This window comes from Aphidius gifuensis, linkage group LG2 (assembly GCF_014905175.1).
Source record: "Aphidius gifuensis isolate YNYX2018 linkage group LG2, ASM1490517v1, whole genome shotgun sequence".
NCBI lineage: Eukaryota > Metazoa > Arthropoda > Insecta > Hymenoptera > Braconidae > Aphidius > Aphidius gifuensis.
Window position 1 is genome coordinate 22,656,296 of NC_057789.1, and position 18,043 is coordinate 22,674,338.

The following is an 18,043-nucleotide window of genomic DNA, read 5'->3' on the forward strand; positions in this document are numbered from 1 at the left end:
AAGATTTATATAATAATAATAAAGCAAGTATCTAACACAAAAAAAAAAAATACTCGTGCTTTCGACCAAAGAGAATATTTTTAGTGCGCGAAAAATTTTTCCAAGTATTAAAAAATTCTTGTAAAACAATATAATTTTATTTAGAAAATTTAATGATAAAAAAAAATTATAAACATCACGTTGACAGTGAAAATTTATCGCTTCGAAATTTTAAATCATGTACCTATATATATATATTACTTTAAGTTATACTAATTTTTTTTTTTTGTTTTTTTTTTGAAAAGTGCTATTTATGTAAGTTATACTTTTAAAAATATTAATAATATAAAAAAAAATTTGTAATAAAATAATGATTGCAGTTAAAAAATGCTAGAATAAAAAAAAAAAAAAAAAAGTGCAATACAGAAAATTTTGTTTATAATTTATTTCTGTAACCCAGATTTTTAATGTTCACATTTTTCGTTTGTTTTTTTAGGACAGGAGAAAAAGAGCGTAAAAATATTTTTCATTTTCATTATTCATTGATATAATTTATTTCTTTATTTATTAATTTTTAAGTACTAAACTTGAAGGCAAACTTTTCATAAATTTGTTAAATTCTATTCATTTTTTTAAATCAGCAACAAAAAAATTAATGTTAAAACACTCTTAAATCTATCATGTAACATTTTATTTTTATAATTTTTTCATTTTTAATTTGTATAATATATTATAAGAATTTTCTTGTGTTATGATTTTTTTTTTTTTTTGACATTTTTTACGTGTGATAATTACTAATGTGCAACAACAATGAATTTATCTTATAATTATTTAATATTCGATATTTATCGATTTTAAAAGAACGATGAACGACAATATTATATAATTATTTGTTTAATAAAATTTCTTTGTCTTCTTTAATATATATATAAATTTTAAATTTCAAAATTGATATTGAATAAAAAGATAAAATAATATAAATGACTTTATCGTATTTATTTTTTTTTTTTTGAATTAACAATTTAATTCGCACGTGACATAAATTGTTTTTCAAAGATGTTACATAAAAAATGAGGTCATCTTTAACAAGAGTCTGTACACAAGGCCATTGTCACGAACTCTTTTTAATTTAATTTAATTTTTTTTTATTTTTTAACACCTTGTCACACATACACATACATGCACACACAAAAAAAGCAAAAAAAAAAAATTGATTGTAATTGAATATAACAAAAATAAAAAAAAAAAAAAAATGACTGTTATTTTCAATTAAAACTATTTAATTATCAATTACAGCAAACTTTTTTAATCATGATTTTAATGTTTGAATAGTCGAAGGTACAAACTTCAATGATAATAATAATAGTGATAATAAATGTGAAAATAAAAAATTATAAAATGAACTTTTTTTTCTTCTTTAATAGTTCATTAATTATAATAATTGTATTTTTCTTTTTTATATTTTATTTTTTTATTATTGATTGACTATTTTTGTTTTTTATAAATTTTATTTTTTTTTCATCATGATTAATTTTTTAATTATTTTTAAAATTTTTGTTTTATTTACTTCAATGTCTTATATTTATTATCGTCAAGCGAAAAGACGAGTATTATATTTATCTACTCTAAAAAGTATTAGATTGTTGAAATATTGATCCATTAAATCCTAATGAAATTCGACGGCAGTTTAATATATATTTTTTTATTATTTTCAAGCATCATCAGATTAGTTCTCAATTTTAATGGAATATAATGGTAATAACAATTAATTATAATACTACTTATAACTTGCACACTTGATGGTTAATTATTATTTTTTTTTAAACCATCGGTGCGCATGATAAAATTACGTAAATTTTAATAACAAAAAAAAAAAAACTTGAGGAGGGAAAAAATGCACCAATATGAAGTTATTTATGATTATTTTCTTTCATATATTTTGTTTCTTCTTTTGCTCGATATTATTTATATTCTTTTCTACTTTCTTTTTTTTATATCAACTCAAAAAAATGAAGCAGCAATGTATCTTTGTGTTGATTTATTCTTGTAATTTTTTTTTTTTTTTTTTTTCATAATATTTTTATGCTGTTTTTCAGTGCACATTCAATGAATAAATCTCGTAATGTGTTTTCTAGCGAAAATAGCAACGATGAACTTTGGTTGATGAGTGTCTTTTATGGTTAAAATTTCTCATTTTCACAGCAGTTATATATTTTTTTATTTTTGTAAAGATATTTATTTTATACTCTCTATATATGTATGTATATTTTTTTTTTTTGTTTATTTCATGTTCATTCGGGCTTAGTTGGTTCATTTGTAAATATAAAATTTAAAAAACTTTTGATGTTTTAGTTTTTAATTTCGTTATTTTTTTCATTTTTTTTTTTTCGTGATTAAGCATTAATTATGTCTGTATGCGCTTTATTATTTATTTACTTATTTATAATATATTTATTGATGTTTTTATATTTATTTATTTTCTGTGTCTGACATCTGAGTCCTTGTTTGATGCTGGTTTTCTGTTATAACAAACAAATAATAAATCAAAAATTATTATTTTTTTTCCATATTATATTTTTTAGTTTATGATTTTCATGATAAATTCAAATATTTTTTTATTTGTTAAATTATGTGTAAATAAATGAATAAAAAATTTCACATATAAAATTTTTTACAAGAAAAACACCAATAATATTTTTCATTGGAATAGAAAAATAAAAAATTCATATAAAAATTTCGAAAAAAAAAAAAAGAAAAAAATTTGTTTTTCTTTTTTTTTTTTTTTATTGTTATTTCACATACTTATTATTTCATTTTTTTATTACAAAAAATTTTTTATTCGATACTTATATTGTACAATTGTTAAGAACTTAAAAAATAATTATAAAATAAAAAAACTAAATTTAAAAATTAAATAAATACTAATTAGTAATAAATAAAATGATATAATTTTAATTATAATTTATTCGACATTTAAAACTTATTTTATTGTTATTTTTATGGTTATATTAGAATTAAAAATAAATGATCATTATATTTATATTTAAAATTTATTAGTCTAATGAAATTTAATAGATTGGAATTCAAATAATGTTAAAAAGAAAAATTTAAAAACAAATATTGTCTAAGGTAAATAAAAAACAAATTGTTTGTAAGAGAAGAAATGTGGTTATTCTTGTTGTAAAGTAAGGATATGATATAAGGATAAGATTTGAATCAAGAGAAAAGAGACCAAGAGGAAATGTTGAAAATTGTTAGTAAGATATGGCTTAAAATGATTTGAGGGTTGAATTGTGGTGTTACACTATATTTTGCTTCCAATCACAAAAAGCTTGAGAATTGTAAAGGATGTGATAGGGCGTTACTCTTGTCAACCAAGCTGGATAGTTGTATAACTCGTAGTTTGGTCAACTTGTTCATTGACAAACACAATGTAGCAAAACATTGTCATTTAATATTATCTGATAAAAAGTAAATAATTAAATAATTAAATAAAATTAAAAATATAATCTAATATTTATCAACTTATTGTTTCAACTATTTTCGTTAAATTTTCATTGTTATTTTTCTTGCAGATTGTGATAAAATTTAAAATATAATTTGGACAATGTGTAGTTTTTATTATTAGTAAATTAATTAGTAAACAAATGAGCAAAATTATTAATTTATATTAGTATCAATGACAGTATGTTAAGTATTATTAATTTATTATTATTATTTTATTTTGTTTATTATTTTGTATTGTGAGAAAGTTAAAAATAATTTAACTCACGTGTCTGGACTTTGATCAGTATCAGATTCTTCAAGATCAGATTTATTACGTTTTTTTTCATAAATAAGAATAATTGTACAGAGTATAAATACTTCAGCACAAATACCAAGGAATGGCCATAATGCTGCTAATTTATCTTTAACTCTTAATGTTGTTGTAGCAACTTCAATATCATCATTATTGAGATCATTTTTATCATATGCAGCACGACATGACCATTCACCTGCATCATCTAATGTTGGCTTTTCAATAATAAGCATTGATTTTTCAATTTGATTGTCATCTGATTTATATGTAATACGGCTTGTATCATTTATATCCTGATTTTTAAACTGCCATTTTATTTTAATACTTGGATAAAAGTTATTTTTATTGTGACAGTATAAAGTTAATTTTTCACCTTCAACAGCAACACTGTGTGGATTCATAGTTGGAATTGGTTTGGCTGAAAAAAAAATAAATTAAAAATTAATGCTTGTGATGTTTTGATTTTTTTAAAATAATTATAAAATAAAATTTTAACTCACGAAAAATTTTGAATTTTGAAGCTGGTGTTGTTGAATTTTTTGGTGAACAAGTTATTGATTTATTGAAAATACTAGTATCATCATCAGCGGGATCAACAGTAAGTGTTAAATTTTTAGCATCAATTTTGAACATTTTTTGCTCGTTTATTACTTTATCTTCCATTTTCCATATAATATCAGAATTATCAGTGATATTTTCACATTTGATTATTAATGGAGTTTTTTTCAGCTTAATTTTCGAAACAAAATCTGTAAATAAATAATAAAAATCATATAATTAATTGATAAAAAATTATAAATAATCAATATTAATATAAAAATTAACAAAAAAAATTTTTTTTCATCAATAACTAAAACTATTATCATGCTATTTCAAAACAAAACTATAAAAAAAATATTTTTTTTTATCATTTTTTATTACATTCATAAGAAATAGAAATGCTTTTTTTAAAAATCTAATGTTAAACTAATTTTAAATAAATAGAAATAAATTTTAAAAAAACTCTAATACAAACACTAACTTAAATATTAAAAAAAAACAAAAACAAAAAAAATAATTTAACATACAAATAATATAAGGTAATTTTTTTGTTTAATTTATAAAACTAAATGCAAACTACATGAAAATAATTATAAAATTTATTATCATGTTATTTATTTAATAAATAAATTTTATATACAAAGTATAGTTTGTTAAATATAATAAATATTTTATAAGGGTAGAAGTAAAATTTCTATTACAAAATTTTAAACAGAGATAAAATTAAACAAAAGTAACCAAGCATAAAATATAGAAAACTGGCTAACTTCAAACACCTTTAATATCCTCTCCTGCCCTATCGAAATTTTTTTTTCAAAATAATCAACCCTATTATTTCTCTTTGACTCGGTCACAGAAGTGCATCCTCTCAATTGCAATTTTCTACCACCATTTTCTTTTATTTTTTGTTTCATCCTTCCGTTAGAAAAAAAAAAAAAAAGCTTTAGAAACGACACTGTCGGCACAACCTTTTACACAGAAGGGATGAAGAGAAGAGTAGAAGGGTATATATCCAGAGTCAGCGATGCAGGTTACTCCCGGTAATTAAACGCAAACTCCTAGTAAATTACGGGACAGTAATTACAGCCAGCGTTTAGCCAACTGACGCAACATTTTTACCTAGCTAGTTCTACAATAAAAATACAAAAATAATATAAAAAAAAAAAAGTGATAAATAAAGAAAAAACTGATAAGCGATTGAGAGAACCGAAGAACGGTGTGATGGACGAAATATAATGGCACAAAAAAAAAAAAAAAGAAAAAAAAGGTATCGAGCTTTGCACTTTGACGTTCAAAATACGTCACACTCTAATTTTTTCTTTGGTCTTTTCTTTTTAAATAATCTATTTCCATTGTTTCATAGCACTTTTATATGTATTTTTTTTTCCCTCAATTTTATTTTATTTTTGCCTCTTTAACCACTCGTTATCAACAAAGTGCATGGATCAAGGAGAATGAGTATAATGTTAGGAAGAAGAGGCATAGGGAGCAGTAAGTTATGACAAAAACGTTTACCATCGAGCTTCAACAACGATGCTTTTTGCTTTTCTACTCATCCTTTCATCATTTTGAACTCTCTTTGTCTTGTTTAATCGCAAAGTAGTAGTGCATCTACATTTTCGTCTACGAGCTATCGAGATTCACAAGGAGTACAAGAAAAAAGATGAAAAAAAAAATATATATATAATAAAAGAGTCCCATGAGAAATAAAAAAATAAAAAAAATAACAGAGGAAAAAAGTTACCCTTGAACACCCACGCGTCTAGGGAGTTATAAAACATAGTAAACTAAGAAAATAATATATTTAACATTTTTTGTTTTTTAAACAAATATAAATAATGGTATAAATAATGATATGCATTTTTTTTTTAGATATTAAAAATATTATAAAGTAATTAATTAATGTTTTATATATGTATTATATTTTATTAAAAAAGTTTATTAATAAAATGATTATTTTATTTTTGTCATAATGAAATTTTTTAAAAAGTTTCGACTTGTAAAAAAAAAATAAAAAGAAAAAAAGTTTAGAAAATATAATAATATTCGTTAGTCTAAAAGGTGTATGAAAGTAAATTTATTACCACATAAAAAATGATAGTATTGAGAGAGGTGATTTTATTTTTTGCTTTTTTAAGTTCTTTTTTCATTTTTTTTTTATTTATATCATTTAGAATAAAATTTTACAAGATAATAAAATATTATGGAGCATGACTGTTAAAATAAAAGGTCAAAAGTTTAGTGAAATTTTGAGTTACCCTTAAATATCACGAGGGTTAAATTGTTTTTTTTTTTTTTTTTCATCTAGTAGTTATAACAGCAGTTCAAAAGTTAAATTGCAATAAATAAATATTTACTATTCCCATTGAAAAGTTTTGTTATATTTATTTTATATATCTTGTTGGAAGTTAAAAAAAAAAAGACATCTCGATCGATTGAGGTAGGTGCATAGAATTCGTAAGAGGATTTTAGGTTTCCTTCTTCAAAATGGATTGGAGAGTTTGCGGTGTATATATGGGTGTCTTTTCCATGAAATAAAGTTAACTTTAAACCCTCCATGTATCAAACTGTAGGAAGTTTAGATACTACCATACAGTGTCAAAAAGAAAATAAAAAATAAGAAACTGTGATTTCATGATGCATGACTAGCTTTATGTAACTTGCATGTATAATAATTTTTTTCTTTAACATTTGAAATGAATATATATAACAAAAAGTTTTAAATGAAAAAAATTAATAAATAGATACATCAAAATTAATGTCACTCAATAGAAAATATTGCAGTTTAAACTAAAAAGTAACTTAAAATTTTTAACAAAAAAAAAAAATGTTTAAATATTTGGCTAAGAAAAAAGAACATTTCAATTAATGTTGAAAAATAAATGATTCAGTCAGAAAATGAAACAAATAGTCTCTTTTATTTTTACAGTGAGTTGATATATTCTTTTCAAACTATCAAATCGAAACAATCTTTTATTTCGTATAGACATTCAAAATTGAAAAAATTAAAAAAGTTTTTAAATTTTAATGATATTGCAAAATCATTAATTTTCTTTTTTTTTATTTGACAAATTGAAGTTGAATTAAATTCTATTAGTTCTGATAATTTAATAATAAACATTTCATTTTCAATATAATAATAATTATTATTACCATCTGGTTTGTATAAAATACATTTATTTGTACAGCTTTGTTGAATTTATATTAAATTTAATATATCAAAATGAATTATGAAATGTAAAAATTTCAGTTTATTTATTTATTAATGTTATTAAATCAAATTCAATAGTACATAACCATTCAGAATAAAAATACAATTTTTGTGAATTGTTAATCATAATAATTAACTAAATAATCAAAATTTAATTACTTAAAAAAAAAATTAATTAGTTAACTATTTTTGTAGTTCAATTAAATTGAAATACAAAACCCAACATTCAAATATGAATATTAATATCAAACAAACTTTATCTCTAAAGCATTCAAAAAATATTTGCAATACACTCGAGAATTTTGTGATTTATTTTTCATTTATTTATAAAAATAAAAAATGCAATGAATAAATAAAAATAATAATCAGAATATCTATAAGTTTTTTGAACAAATAAAAATATTGTGAATTTATTATAAATTGATAAATTTTTCAAAATAAATTTTTAATATTTGTAAATTGTTAGAGAAGTTTGTGATAAAAGTATCTTGACAGAGGTAATACAAAATAAAAAAAAAATACAATAAATAGATAAATAAAGTAAACAAGTTTAAGATGACACAGAAATTGGTTGTATGTTGTCAGTTAGATTTTTTTTTACACCACCAAAAAGTTTATAATATATATGTAAATTTTCAAACTATATATTTTTTTTCATACTCTATAACATTTCTTGATATTTTTGCATATCACACTGTGTAAACTATATACATTTCATCTTACATTATAAATATTTATTTATTTTTTTTATAGCATATTTTCATTTACACTTTTGTATTTGAATAACTAGATGTGAAATTGAATATAAAAAAAACAAAAAATTATATGCAAAATTTTATTTCATTATTTTTTCTTTTAAAGCCAGCTATTTACATTAATTGAAATTTTTTTAAATAATTAATGAACAAGAAGTTTTGTTAAATTGAATTGTAAAAATTTTAATTATCAGATTATAAAAAAAATTTAAATAAATAATTAAATAAAAATATATATTTTAAGTATATAATTAAATTAGAGATCAGATGTTTTTTTCTTTGTTAGGTGAGATGAAGGGTTGATGGGGGTAGCTTGGTGCTGGACTTCGATCGGAGTATGAGAAGCACTTTGTACAGTATGACATAAATGGTCTGTGAACCGTGACAGAATGATCAGATGGCCAGTACCATGACGCACAAGAGACTCGTCTTTTAGTTAACCATATATATATTCATATCATCTCTATCCTTCTCTATCTTCCTATCAACTCGTCTCTAAATTGTTCGAAGGTTATACACAGGACAAATGCAAATTCCATGCCAGTTTCAAGCCACAGAATATTCATTAGGCCAGGTCTTACTTTACCCCTGGATTATGCAGGAGCAAAAAAATAAAAAAATAAAAAAAATGGGAAAAAAAAAACCTACTGAAGAAAAGAGAAAAGGAAATTTTTTTTCAACAGGACAAAAAAAAAATAAAAAAAAGATTTTGCACATCAGTTGGGTTAACATTTCTTTGTTCCGCAGCTTAAGAAGGCAAATATCCAGGGAACAATTTAAAAATGATGAGATTTGTAAAAAAAAAAAAAAAAAAATTGTAAATTTATTTTTTTTTAAATGATAACATAAATTTTAACAATTTAATTTTGAAGTTATTTTTTTTTTTTACTTTATTTATTCTTTTTGAATAAATCTATTAATGATAATGTTATAACTGTTTCGAAATTTTATTAGAAATATGTAATTATTTTATGAATACTAAATTATTTTATTAGTTTTTTTTCAACAAGTATATAAATATTTGTAATACTCAAAGTATTCTTTGTGTACTGATATAAAATAAGGTTACAGTATTTATTTCTATATATACATCTGTATATATTCGCTTTGGTGAGGAAATTTTAAAATTTTACCGGAAAACTGCACAATATTTAAAAAAAAAAAATAAAAAACAAAGTTTAGAAACTAAAAGAAATAAAAAGTAAAAAAAAAAGTATGTATATACTGTAAAAAAAACTCTTGAAATTTCCGGATTAAAAACTACGACGAAAAAGTTTTTACCGATGCAGATCTCTCTTGCGGTTGCTTTTCCGTACAGTTTTGCTTTGAATTTTTCGGTCTATTTTTTATGAAAGCTCAAAAATAAAAAAGCTAGTAAAAATTATAACGACAATACAAATTTTAAAAATGAATAAATATGATGAAAGGAAAAATGAAAAAAAAAAATTTTTTTAATCGTGAAAAAAATTCATTAAATTGAAAAGTGAAATATAGATTTATATGTATTGGAAAATACTTGTAAAGAGCTATACAATGATCGAGATTTAATAAAAATATATTCAATATGTTTTATAAAAAAAAAAAATAAAAATATAAAAATTTGAAATTAAAGATAGTAATAATAATAATAATAATAAAAGGATAAATATATTTGTAAAACAGGTCACTATAATAATGGATCAAAAATCAATTTAAAAAAGCAATTTTAAAAGAGATAGATGTCTTGGACAAAAACAGATGTTAAAGTGATACATTGAATTTCCTCTAAAAAATTTGACATTTCTGGTCACGATTCAATTTGAAAAACTATTCAACATCTGATTTTAAATCACGATTTTAAAATATTTTTTTTTAAAAATACACATATATTTACAAAATCTTTTTGTACTTTGAATATTATATTTTTTAAAAATAATTTATTTAATTTTTATTCAACAAACAAATTTATTCACAATATTTTTTATTGTACTTGAAAATTGTTTGTTTAAAAAATAAATAAATAAAATCATGAGTGACACTGATAGTTAAGTCTGATGTACTTTTTCAATTTTCAAACCGCGCTGACAACGGTCTTAATCGAATAACCGCTGTCCCGACTAGGTCAACTGGAAATTTCAACTAATTGCTAGTACTGCAGAAATAAAATAAAAAAAAAAATTTGGTAACTTTAGAAAAATTTTTTTAAACCATTTTTTTTTTTTCACCATCTTTTTTATGAAGTTAAAGTGATGACGTTCGTAGGATTTTTTTTATTTTTTTTTGGCTTTTAATTTAATTTTTATCCCACGATATCTTAATTGACTTTGTAGTTAAAAAAAAAATAAAAAACAATAAAGCTCTCAAAAATTTATTAGTTTTGTAAATTTAATTTTTACAAAAATATCTGAAGGTGTTATTTTATTTTTTAAATTATTAAAAATGTTTTTTTTTTTTTAATTTTCACGTAATTTTTTTATTCTTTTTGTCTATACTGGTTTTTTATTTGTTTTTAATGGTACAATGTTGTCACAGTATGTCTGGTAATAATCAACGAAAATTATTTTATTTTGTCTCTGAATATTACGACACACACAAAATCACCATTATCACCAGAAGCTAACTTGTCAGATGAAATTTAATATTATTATCACAGTAATTTATATGACCTCTTTTAATTCAATTAAATATAATGATAACAAGGACTATTAAAAAATATAAGATATAACAATTTTTTATAACAAAAAAAATTAATTAAAAACAAAAAAAAAAAGTTTTTTTTTTTTATTAAACAAGTCGAAAAGTTATATAAGATCATTGTTAAAAAGAAAAAAAAATGAATTAAATAATAAATTTAGAAAAATTATAAGTACACATCATAATGAATAATTCATTATTAATTTTTTCTAAGTTTTTAATTTTTTTCGGGGTCTTATAATTCAAACTTACATTAATTAATAAACTTGGTTCGTTATCGTTTATTTTCCTAAATAATTGATTATTCTTTATTATAATCATTTTTTCATAAACTTACGAAAAAAAAAAAGTGGTATTACTTTTTTTTTTTTTAAATAATTTAACCTTTTTTTTTCTTTCTATTTCGTGCTTGCTATGATCAAGGTAAATTTGCACAGGCTTCTTTGAACAATTATAAAAAATTTTAGAATAATTTTTGGGGGTAATGAACATTATGCATGCTCTATGTAACATTGCAAAACAAAAAAAGAACATAAAAAAATAATTAAAAAGTCACTCAATTATTGTAAATTCTTACGTGCATAAAAGAGGAAAAAAAAATAATAAATTTTAAAAAACTCTTTAAAAACTTTTACTGATATTAAAAAAAAAAAAAATGAATTAAACATTCTGGAATAGTATTTTTGTAGAAAACATTTTCTATCATAATTATTAATGTTTTCTTTAAGAATTTTTTCCGATTTAAACAAGTAAATTTTAAGTGATAAAAATATAAAAACTCTTGTTTTATTATAAAGGTTTATATATTATATATATATATATATATTTAATCCAATTTTTCATTCGATACTTGAAACTTTAATATTGCTATTGAGAAAAATAAATGAACTTAGTAGAAGTTTTCCAGAAAATTAAAGGCAATCAAGTTTTTTTATATGTTTTTTATAAAAAAAAATTTAAAAAAAAAATATTTTATTTACACTGTTTGATACTTTGGCTCTTATTGTTCAACATAAAATACAATATTTCATTGTTAAAATTTTTTATTGTTACCGAATTCACAAATACAATAAATATATTTTTAATAACTGGAATTCAAATATCAAAAGAATAATAAAAATCAACTTCTAAAAATATACTTGAGAATACAATGAAAAATAAGTCAATTAAAAAAAAAAAATTCGTTGCGTCGATAAGTATAGTTAATGATAAAGTTGCAGTATTTAATAAAACGATAAAGAGTATATAATTTGATCTTTTACGTTCATTTGAGCTTTTTAATTTTTTTATAAAATAATAACAGCTATTAATATTTCTACAAATTTAATGACTTGATGTTTTTTTATTTTCTTCAAACGAAAAAAAAAAAAAAATAAGTTCTTGTTAGGGTTTTATTACAAGCAAAGAAATAACTTTTTTTAAAAAAAGTTTAAATTTTTAAAATACATCTCAATCTAACATCAAAGTACTAACAAAAATTAAAACTAATAAAAAAAAATTCATATAAAAAAAAAAAATGATTATTTCAACGCTTCAGTTAAACTTTTTTCCTCAACCATTGAGCCCATCAATAAATTTTGCATCAATTTAAATATCTTCCACTACATTAATCATGAATTTCAACCTTAAAATCATATATGCAAAAAAAGAATAAAAAATAAATCCATAAAATTACGTTTTTAAATTATATAAGAAAAAAAAATATAGATTTTAATTATCTAACTTTCAGAATATAATTAAATTAAAATCAGATAAGAATGATATAATTTATCAGTAAGCTAAAATTGACATAAAATAATATCATTTGTAATAAAAAAAAAAAAAAATGAAAATAAATAAATCATCAATTATGAGAATAAACAATATAATAATTACAGATGTTTTGGTATATTTATTCTCTTTTCCGGCAAATAAAAAAAATGTACATGTTTACACGCTGAATTACCATGTTAACATTTACACAAACGTACGTACAACCCACACACACACATATGTATCCATATAAATATTATATACAAGTGTGGAAGAAAACAAATTTAAGATGATAAAGTTTTTCCGAGTAACTCAAACGGATACTATTTTCAAACAATTTTCATCATCTCGTAGATCTTGACAATAAAAAGAAAAAAAATAATAATAATAAAAAATAGATAATAGAGATACCAAGAGCTTTAAAAATAGAGAAAGAAAAAAAAAAAAGTCCATCATATAAATACACAAAGAAGAAAAAGAAAGAAAGAATAACTCGACGAAAATTTTATGTTAGAATATGTAGGTAAGATAACGAGATAATAGTCAGCTGGTAAAGTTTTCTTTTTAAACTATATATATATATATTTTTTTTGCACAAGATGAATGTACATGTATGTATGTAATATGTAAATTATATATAGATATATAATAGATGATATAAAGATGTGTAAGCTCGTATAAAAGTAGAATGCATTGCACTAGAAAAGAGGCAGATGAACATTGTGAGAAGAGAAGTGCATAAAGTGGTGGAAAACTGCATATATATATTATATATATATACCAAATCGTATCATAAATCATTCTAATCCTTGCATTTTGAAAATAAAATATTACCAAGTTGATATAGAGTGTAGTCTCTTGCTTCTTAAACTCTCAAGCAAATGGAGAATTTCATATCCAAGATTTCCTTCAAGCTTTATTATATTATTATATTTTATTTTGTTGTTGTTAAATTAATATATACATATTTTTTTTTTTCAACTTTGTAAATTAAAATTTAATAATGAAAATTTAAATTATAATTACGTTTTTTTGTGTGACAAAAATAGAAAATTTGTCTTTGTTTTTTTATTAGATTTAGAATATTATTTTTGTTTTTTTTTTTAATAATTAAAATAATGTAGTAGAATATTTTGATAAAATATGTTGACTAATATTTGAGAAGAAAAAAATTTAATCTAAAAAATAAAAATCTAGTCACGTTCAGGAAATAATTTTCTTTTTTTTTTTTAACATATTTACTTTGTAGTGATTTTGCAGTTACTTGAATTTTTCTTTTTTATTGTCAAATTTATGTTTCATACGAGAGTGTATAAAACGATAAAATCAGAGTATAATTTTGTGATTATTGTAAATGGAAAAGCATCTTGGGTGGTTGTTATTGGATTGTCAAAGTATTCAGATAATATAAAATTGTTAAATAAAAAGAATATGACGACGACATAGTTTTGAGTTACCAATTTTTACTCACGTAAATATGTGCACAAGTTTTTTAAAATAAAAAAAAAATTTATGTTATTTTATGATTCACGCATTCATTCCCACTCACATAACGCTGATAAAAAAAAATATTTGTAAAGCTTCAACATCAAAAGAAAAAATTAAAAACTATTTTGTTTTTTTTCTATCGATAAAATATATCTAGTTAACATGAAAAAAACTTTTCTCTCTTCCATGTTGCAAAAAAGATAGAAAATAAAATGAAAAAAAAAATAAAAATAAATAATAATAACAATAAGCATAGAAAAAAAATTGCAAAATGAAAAAAAAAAAAAAAATAGCTGTGTAATTAAAATTGACAGTGTGTGTTGAAATAAAAATAATAAATATATAGAAAAAAAAAAAAAAACCATATACAATTACTCAAATTGAAAAGGAAAAAATTTCTAACGAACTAGAAATAACTGATTGAAGGATGAGTCAGAATTAGAGAAAGAGCTTTGTGGGCGTTTTTTTTTTTTTTTCTATTTTTATTTCTTTGACTTCAGGTATATTCGATCCATCATTTGTTGCATTTTTAGATAAAAACAATAATTCCAATAATGACTACAATTTAATCCAATGAAAATAGTTTTTTCAAGTTTAAATTTAATTAATAAATGAAAGAATAATATGTAATGATGATAATTTTTTTCTCAATTACTTATTTATGATGAATAAAATTTACCTGAATTCAATATTAACTATTTAAAAGGGAATAATTTGTTATATCAAAATGAGGAAACTACTACGATTTACGAACCCCGAATAATAGTGAGATCATAAAAACTCTTTGAATTTGACATTAAACAGCTGTATTTTCCATCATGTGCTTCAGTTGCTGATGATGAACTTAAAGTACTCGTATTGTTTTGATCATATTTTATTGATATTTGTGCCTTTGATAATTCCGGTATTGTTTGACCATTTCTTGTCCATCCCAATGATGATTGAAAATTATCATCAGGACCTCCTTGACAGGTGATTGACCATGGTTGTCCAACAACAATCGGTCCAGTTCCATTGTAAGTTTCTTGTTGATGAAGAAACAATCATTTTTCATAATTCAGTTTATATATATATATATAAGTATATATATATTTTTTTATTTCTTCAATTATTTTTTTTACTATATATATCATCATCATCAGAATTTCAGAATTTATCAAAAGCTATTTATACAATATATTGATTTTTTTTATTACTAGCAAGGTAATTAATATTAATGGTCAATTTATTTTAAATATTGTAAAAAAAAAAAATCAATTTATTGTTGTAGGATTTATTTTTATGTGGGAAATATTTAAAGCTGCATTTTATTTTGCTTTTTTTTTTACGTTTATCAAGCTGCTATTTGGAATTCAAGGTATAACAATTAAACCACACCAATATTTTATTGTTAATACCATCCCCTTTTCACCTTCCATCACCAAAATATTATTAAAAAAATTTTTTTTCTTTGAATATAATTTATACATAAAAAATATTTATATAATATACGTTTATTTTTGTTGAAAATATTGTTTTTAAATTTTATTTTTAGGACACACTGTCATTAACAAATCATTAGATTATATGTCGACTTTAAAATGTGATGACGCATATTAAATATATACAAAATTGATGACGTTAGTTAGTCACTAGCTTGACTAAACTTGTACACAAAATGATTCATAAAAATGACTCGACAATCACAATTTTATATTGTGATTATTAATATGTTATTCAACAAATAAATAAAAACAATATTTATGTATTTATTATTTCAAACATCATCTAGAGATGTTTAATAATTTTTGTCTAATTGTTTAATTTTATCAAATGAAAATGTTATGAAATTATTTTACTGATGCGCGCGTTGAAGCACGTGCAAGTAGTGCTCATTTTAATTACTTGTATACTCATTGAAGGCTAATAAAATTTTTTTATCTTAATTCAATTTAATAATATAATTACAGTGGCAACATACATTGCGATCTTCAATGAAAATTGCTATTATATATCTTTTATTTTTTAAATAAATTTATTAATTTTAATAAAACATTATTATTGTCATTCGGAAATTTTTTAAATTAAATATAGAAGTTACTTATTTTTTTATTGTTCAAACGAGTGGAATTATTAAAAAAAAAAAAAAAAAACAAATCAATGATAAGATAAGATTATTCTAGGAACTGATAATGTAAATAATTTTCATTTGTAGCTGGTTAAATAAATTAATTTAATTATTATTATTTGTTATATAAATAAAAGTTTCAATTTTACTTGAAAAATCAATTTTCATCGTCACGCGCAACTCCACCCAATAACCTCAAATAATGAAAATTATCTAGGCTTAAAATTTATTGTAGAAAAAAAAACAAATATATATGTAAAGAATTTAATTTTCAAGGATGATTATATTTTATTGTTAGTTTAATTAATGGATGATTATTAATCAGCGTTAGATGAACAAATTCAAGGAGCAAAAATGGTACAATCGAATGACTCATGTTCGAATTGGGTCAGGGTGTCAACAATCAAACAAAAATGTTAAATACAAAGAAAAAAAAAAAAATGAAAATAAAATAGATAACAAAAAAACAAAATCAACAATTAAAAAACTCAAAAAACATTCACAGCGCAAAAAATAAAAACAAATGTACATGAAAATATTGATGTTAAGAATTTTAAAATAAAAGAAAATGACCAAATGATAATGCATTGCATGAATGATAAGGTATGATGATAAAAAAAAAAATGAATAAATAAATTAATAATGATTTTTTTAAAAATAAGAAAAAATTTTAAATATCAACTCACCTGCCTGGATCATAGCAAGGGTGCAAGCTAAATATAGAAAACTCAGCAAAATAGAAGTTTGTCTCGTCATTTTGTCTTGTTTAATTCAACAAAAAAATAACAGCTTAATTTTTTCTTTTATCAACAGCTTCAGTGCCTAAAAATTGAAAAATAAAATATTAAAAAATAATTTTTTTTTTCCAATAATAATGTTGATGATAACAATGAAAATAAAAATTTATCAAGGTGACGATAGTTATTTATAAAATTTTACCACGAACACGAATTGATAAAAAAAGAAAAAAAAAAAATGTCGGATGTTTGTATTAAATTACTCGAATTGTGTTGAATTTATTGTCGACAAAATGCGACTGATAATTAAAATTAATTAAAAAATTAACTACTTGCCTTTATTATTTATTGTATATTTGTCTCTTTACTGAACAAATATAGATTGCCAACAATCATCAATTAATCACTCCAATGTTCTAATCAGTTACAATCACGTATAATATATTTATCACGATATTTAGAAACTGTTTACTCCTCTGCTGTTGGCACAGAATATATATATATTTATTTTTTTTGATATCAATAAATATTTATTAATTATTATTTATAAATTAACAACACATCAATTTTTTTACAAATACAATTATTGAGAAATGAATATTATACACTGTTGGACTGACGTCCCTGATGTCAGACTAAGTCGACGGCAAGATGGCCGACGTACAGTAGTTTATATATATAATATTTGTTGTCTTTATTTTTATATCAGTCGTACTCACTTTAACACACGTATAATATTGGTGGGAAATATTTTTTATCCTTACTTTAACGACTGTACTCGTCTCACTCGGCTCACCGAATAATCAATATTTTTATCTCTCTTTTATATCCAGCTGTTCCCCTAAAATAAACTTGGTAAAAACACTGTAAACTAAAAGACCCTAGATAATTATAACTAGAAAAATTATTTTCCCAGATATAACCAGGAAATTTAAAATATTCAAAGTTTTATATTCCATCTTGAAAAATATATGTGTTTCATCAATTGGATTGTAAATTTAT

The 18,043-nt window shown here is 21.5% G+C and overlaps 1 protein-coding gene across 4 annotated transcripts; it reads right to left on the reverse strand.

Annotated features, from left to right (window-relative positions):
- Nucleotides 1-977: 977 nt before the first annotated feature.
- On the reverse strand, nucleotides 978-17,718 carry LOC122849535 (basigin). Of its 4 annotated transcripts, none has more exons than XM_044148255.1 (6): nucleotides 17,378-17,718; nucleotides 16,991-17,126; nucleotides 14,952-15,221; nucleotides 4,279-4,527; nucleotides 3,752-4,196; nucleotides 978-2,498 (listed from the first exon to the last, which is right to left on the reverse strand). In XM_044148255.1, exons 2-6 carry the CDS (start codon nucleotides 17,058-17,060, stop codon nucleotides 2,453-2,455), a joined length of 1,080 nt encoding a protein of 359 aa, XP_044004190.1. In that variant the 5' UTR covers nucleotides 17,061-17,126; nucleotides 17,378-17,718; the 3' UTR covers nucleotides 978-2,452. The 4 variants fall into 4 exon arrangements, with proteins under 4 accessions (XP_044004190.1, XP_044004189.1, XP_044004191.1 ...); XM_044148254.1 differs by lacking the exon at nucleotides 17,378-17,718 and adding an exon at nucleotides 17,244-17,318; XM_044148256.1 differs by lacking the exon at nucleotides 14,952-15,221 and having other exon boundaries at nucleotides 17,378-17,716.
- Between the last annotated feature and the right edge of the window lie 325 nt (nucleotides 17,719-18,043).

What these genes read in the sequence shown, in the direction of transcription:
- LOC122849535 (XM_044148255.1), bottom strand. Translation starts at nt 17,060, where the DNA reads ATGACGAGACAAACTTCTATTTTGCTGAGTTTTCTATATTTAGCTTGC. An exon ending in TTCAAAATTCAAAATTTTTC is followed by an intron (nt 4,197 to 4,278) that starts GTGAGTTAAAAT and finishes TTTTTTTTTCAG; the next exon opens with CCAAACCAATTCCAACTATG. An exon ending in ACTGATCAAAGTCCAGACAC is followed by an intron (nt 2,499 to 3,751) that starts GTGAGTTAAATT and finishes TTGTTATAACAG; the next exon opens with AAAACCAGCATCAAACAAGG.